Here is a 4,669-nt window from a genome sequence, read left to right as displayed (position 1 = left end):
GGTATGGGATGGGTGGGTGGTCAAGGTGCCCCATGCCCTGGTCTCAGCCTGTTCCTCCCAGTCCTTCCCAGTGGAGTTTTTTCTGGGGCCTGAGTCTTGTTCACTCTCTCCTAGGGTGATGTGGGCCAGGACGGGGCCCCCGGAATCCCTGGAGAAAAGGTGACAGTGTGTGTTTTATGTGTGCGTGCTTGTGTGTGAGAGAGAGACAGACAGGGGGACAGAGAGATAGGAGAGAGAGAGATATATATAGAGAGAGGCCAGTAATCCGGCACTTTGAGAGGATGAGGCAGGAGGATCATTTGAGCCCAGGAGTTTGAGACTAGCCTGGGCAACATAGCAAGACCTTGCCTCAAAATAAACAAATGAATAAATAAATAAATAAATGCCAGGCATGGTGGTGTGCACCTGTAGTTTCAGCTACTTGAGAGGCTGAGGTGAAAGGATCACCTGAGCCTAGGAGTTTGAGGTTGCTGTGAGCCATACTCCAGCCTGGGTGACAGAGTGAGACCCCAACTCAAACAATAATGAGTGAGAGAGAGAGAGAGAGAGAGAGAGAGAGAGAGAGAGAGAGAGACTGATTGAGTCTGGGTACAGAACAAGCCCAGGAGTCTGGGAAACATCATAATGCACCGGAAAGAGCCTCTAAAGTGAGAGAGCCATGGGTTCAAGCCCCAGCTCTGCCACTTGCCTGCCGTGTGACCTTGGGCAAATTACTTAACCTCTCTGAGCCTTTGTTTCCTTCTCTGTAAAATGGAAATAATCTCAGTCCCCACCCCAGTGGGCTGCAGTGACAAATGAAATGACTTACTGTGTGCCTGACATGCAGTAGGCACTCAATAAGTGCTGAGTCTTATTGTCATGATGTGGGGATCCGGGAAGGGGCAGACAGGAGACCCTGACTTTTGTTTCTGTTTCAGGGCCTCCCTGGCCTGCAAGGCCCTCCAGGGTTCTCTGGGCCGAAGGGCCCCCCCGTAAGTGAGGTCACCCTCATTGGGGGCCAGGTAGGGAGAGGGCCTGGGGAGGGGTGAGTCTCTGTCACCTGTACCTCCACTTTCTCCCACCTTGTCCCCTCAGGGTCATCAGGGGAAAGACGGACGACCAGGGCACCCTGGACAGAGAGGAGAGTTGGTGAGTGACTCCTTCACCTCTAGCCCCTGGCCCCCCAGGCCTTCCTTTTCTCCCCCTCCATAGGACCCCCTATTTTATTTTTCTTGCCAGGGGTTCCAAGGTCAGACGGGCCCGCCGGGACCAGCTGGCGTCCTGGGTCCTCAGGTCAGAGTGGACCCCATGAACCGCGGCCATTTTGCACCAGTTGGGGGCTGGCTATCTGGGCAGAAGTTGCCTCCCTGACAGACTCCCCCACCCCCACTAAGATGAGCCTTCTTCCTCTCCAGGGAAATACAGGAGAAGTGGGACCCCTCGGTGAAAGGGGGCCCCCAGGCGCCCCCGGACCTCCTGGTGAACAAGGTCTTCCGGGCCTGGAAGGCAGAGAGGGAGCCAAGGTGAGGCGCCATCCCATGGGAGATCTTGGGCAGGTGGCCCCTCAGGGGTCTTCATGTCCCCCCAGGCCTGCAAACCAGACTTGGCGGGAGACACCCCATCTCTGGAGTCTGACTTCCCCTCTCAAACTCCTGCAGGGGGAGCTGGGACCACCGGGACCCCTTGGGAAGGAAGGACCAGCTGGGCCCAGGGGCTTCCCAGGTGTCCAGGGAGCCCCCGGGGAGCCGGTGAGTGTCCTTTGTGGCCCCCCATGTGATTCTGGCTGGCTGTGATGCTGGGAAGCAAAGGAGGCTCAGGGGAGGGACACAGGCCTGGCATCCTGGAGGGAGGCAGCTGTGGAAGTGGATGAATGGTGGCTGGGGGGACCTGGAGGAGACAGACCCCCGTCTCTGCACCCAGGCCCAGGAAGGGGTGAGGACTATGTCCCCCAGAGGAAGACGACTTGGGGATCCCTTCAGGGGTCTTTTGACTGAATTATCTCCTTCTCCAGGGACCAACTGGTTTGAAAGGTGACAAGGGACCCCCAGGGCCCATCGGGGCCAACGTGAGTGTAGCCCCATCTGCTGTGGGGGGCAGGGTGGAGAGAACTCAGGGGATCTGGGCATCTTGGCAGTGTCACGATAAAGCCCATCTTGGGGGTTGAACGGGCCCAGGTCACACCCAGCACTGCCACTCACTGGCTGGGCGGTTGAGATGGTGCTGGGTGGTGTGGCGTGTTGCTCCGGGGTTTCTTTGACTTCGCCACAGAAAAGGATTTCAGAGTGAGTCCCAAGGATAGTTTAAGACAGAATTTGGTCTTTTTTTTGAGTTGGAGTCTCACTCTGTCACCCAGACTGGAGTGCAGTGGCCGCTCCCGGCCACCGCAGCCTTGACTTGCTGGGCGCCGGCGATCCTTCCACCTCAGCCTTCCGAGTAGCCAGAATTACAGGCGCGCACTCCCATGCCTGGCTGATTTTTTGATTTATCATAGAGATGAGGTCTCGCCAAGTTGCCCAGGCGGGTCTTGAACCCGTGGGCTCAGGCAGTCCACTCACCTCGGCCTCCCAAAGCGCGGGATTACAGGCTGAGCCATCGAGCCCAGCCTAAGACAGGATTTACTAGAAAGAGAAGCCGGGCTCGGTGGCTCAGCCTGTAATCCCGCGCCTTTGGGAGGCTGAGGTGAGTGGATGGCCTGAGCCTGCAAGGTGGTCAGGTCTGGTGTGCTGGTGGGTCGGGTGAAGGTCGTGATAGATAAGAAAGATGCCTGACCACTTACCCTATTTCAATTTCAATTGCCCACAAGAAACTTATGTCTAACCTGGACTGAGTAACCTGCCTCGGGGTCACTTGGGGAGCCTGTTTCCTTGTCCTTAAAATAGCCATACTGAGAAGCCTCGACTTATACATGACCACAAACCTCAGTGAAAGGACCCACCCAGCAAATCCTCACCAGACACCAGCGTATGAAGCCCTCATGTCTCCTGAGTGTACATTCTAGTGGGGGCGGGCAAGCAGTCGGCCAGCGGCAAATACCACGAGGCAAAACAGAACTGCAGAGCAGAGCACAGGGACTGGTCAGGGGACCCTTAAATTAAGCTGATTAAAAGGAGTAAAAACACCCTGAGGCAGGAGGATCACCTGTGTCCAGGGGTTCGAGGCTGCAGTGAGCTATGGTTTTGCTACTGCACTCCAGACTGGGCGGCAGTGAGGCCTCAGCGCTAAAAAAATCAAAATAAAATAAATTAAAAATTAAAATAAAATAAATTAAAACAAAATGAAATAGACAGGTCAGGGAAGGCCTCACCTGAAGGAGGTGAGGAGGGAGTCATATGGCTATCTGAAGGAAGAGCGTTCCAGGCAGAGGAAACAGCATGCACAGGCTGGGCGTGGTGGCTAACACCTGCAGTCCCAGTGCTTGGGGAGGTTTTAGAGGATCACTTGAAGCCAGGATTTGAGACCAGCTTGGGCAACATAGTGAGACTTTATCTCTACAAAATAAAGATAAAATTAAGCAGACATGGTGGTGCATGCCTGTAGTCCAGCTATTTGGGAGGCTGAGACGGGAGGATTGCTTGAGCCCAGGAGGTTGAGGCTGTGGTGTGCTATGATTGTGCTGCTGCACTCCAGCCTGGGCGACACAGCAAGACCTTGCCTCAATTAAAAAGAGAAACAGCACAAGCAGGCTGGGCGCAGAGGCTCACGCCTGTAATCCCAGCACTTTGGGAGGCTAAGGCAGGAGGATCACTTGAGGCCAGGATTCGAGACCAGCCTGGGCAACAGAACAAGACCCTCTCTCAAATTTAAAAAGGAAAAGAAAAACAGTATATGCAAATGCCCTGAGTCAGGACCATGCCTGGTCTGTTTGGGGACCCGCAAAGAGGTCTGTGTGGGCCGAGGGAGCGAGGAAGAACGTGGAGGGATGCCAAGGCAAGGAGGAGACAGGATCACTTGGGCAGGGACCAGGGGCTGCCAGGAAGGTTTTGACTTTGGCTTTTGCTTGCAGTGAGGTGGGATCCTGGGAGGGCTGTGGGCAGAGGAGGGGCCTGCCCTGACTTGGGCACCCTCTGGCCGTAGGGAGGGGAGCAGGTTAGACCCGATGCTGGAAACCATCCAGCTCAGCGCCTGGTGGCTACAACCCTCCAGGATGGACGGCTACGATTGTTGGTGTATTTCTGACCTTTCACCCCTGCTTTCAGGGCTCTCCCGGTGAACGGGGTCCCGTGGGCCCAGCAGGAGGCATTGGGCTTCCCGGCCAAAGTGGCGGCCAAGGCCCTGTTGGCTCTGCGGGCGAGAAGGGGTCCCCGGTAAGCAGCCTGCCTGCCCCTCCTCGGGCCTCCTGAGGACCTGGCCGCCCACATCCTGGGACCCACCCCGACACTCCCCTTTCCTCTCCCCCACCAGGGAGAACGTGGCCCCCCTGGCCCCACGGGCAAAGATGGGATCCCAGGGCCCCTGGGTCCTCTGGGTCCCCCTGGAGCTGCAGGGCCGGCTGGTGAGGAAGGAGACAAGGTGAGGGGCTCGCAGGGAGGAGGGTCCGGTGGGGATGGGCGTGAAGGGAGGCGGGGTCCTTCTTCATCCCATTTCCTCTGCAGGGGGAGGTGGGCGCCCCCGGCCACAAAGGGAGCAAAGGCGACAAGGGAGACGTGGTGAGTGGGGCGCCCCGTTGAAGGGGTGGGGGCAGTAGGCCAGC

At 57.1% G+C, this 4,669-nt stretch overlaps 1 protein-coding gene across 1 annotated transcript in view; it reads left to right on the top strand.

Annotated features, from left to right (window-relative positions):
• Positions 1-4,669, top strand: part of COL5A3 (collagen type V alpha 3 chain) — a 45,372-nt gene that overhangs the window by 28,113 nt on the left and 12,590 nt on the right. Inside the window, 10 exon segments of the mRNA XM_008058175.1 lie at positions 115-159; positions 918-971; positions 1,075-1,128; positions 1,219-1,272; positions 1,395-1,502; positions 1,638-1,727; positions 1,991-2,044; positions 4,176-4,283; positions 4,381-4,488; positions 4,572-4,625. Coding sequence (XP_008056366.1) covers positions 115-159; positions 918-971; positions 1,075-1,128; positions 1,219-1,272; positions 1,395-1,502; positions 1,638-1,727; positions 1,991-2,044; positions 4,176-4,283; positions 4,381-4,488; positions 4,572-4,625 — 729 coding nt within the window.

This window comes from Carlito syrichta, unplaced genomic scaffold (assembly GCF_000164805.1).
Source record: "Carlito syrichta isolate Samal-C Ts95f unplaced genomic scaffold, Tarsius_syrichta-2.0.1 Scaffold303236, whole genome shotgun sequence".
Lineage (NCBI taxonomy): Eukaryota > Metazoa > Chordata > Mammalia > Primates > Tarsiidae > Carlito > Carlito syrichta.
Note: the sequence above shows the minus strand (reverse complement) of the source record. Positions and strands in the feature narration are given on the sequence as shown.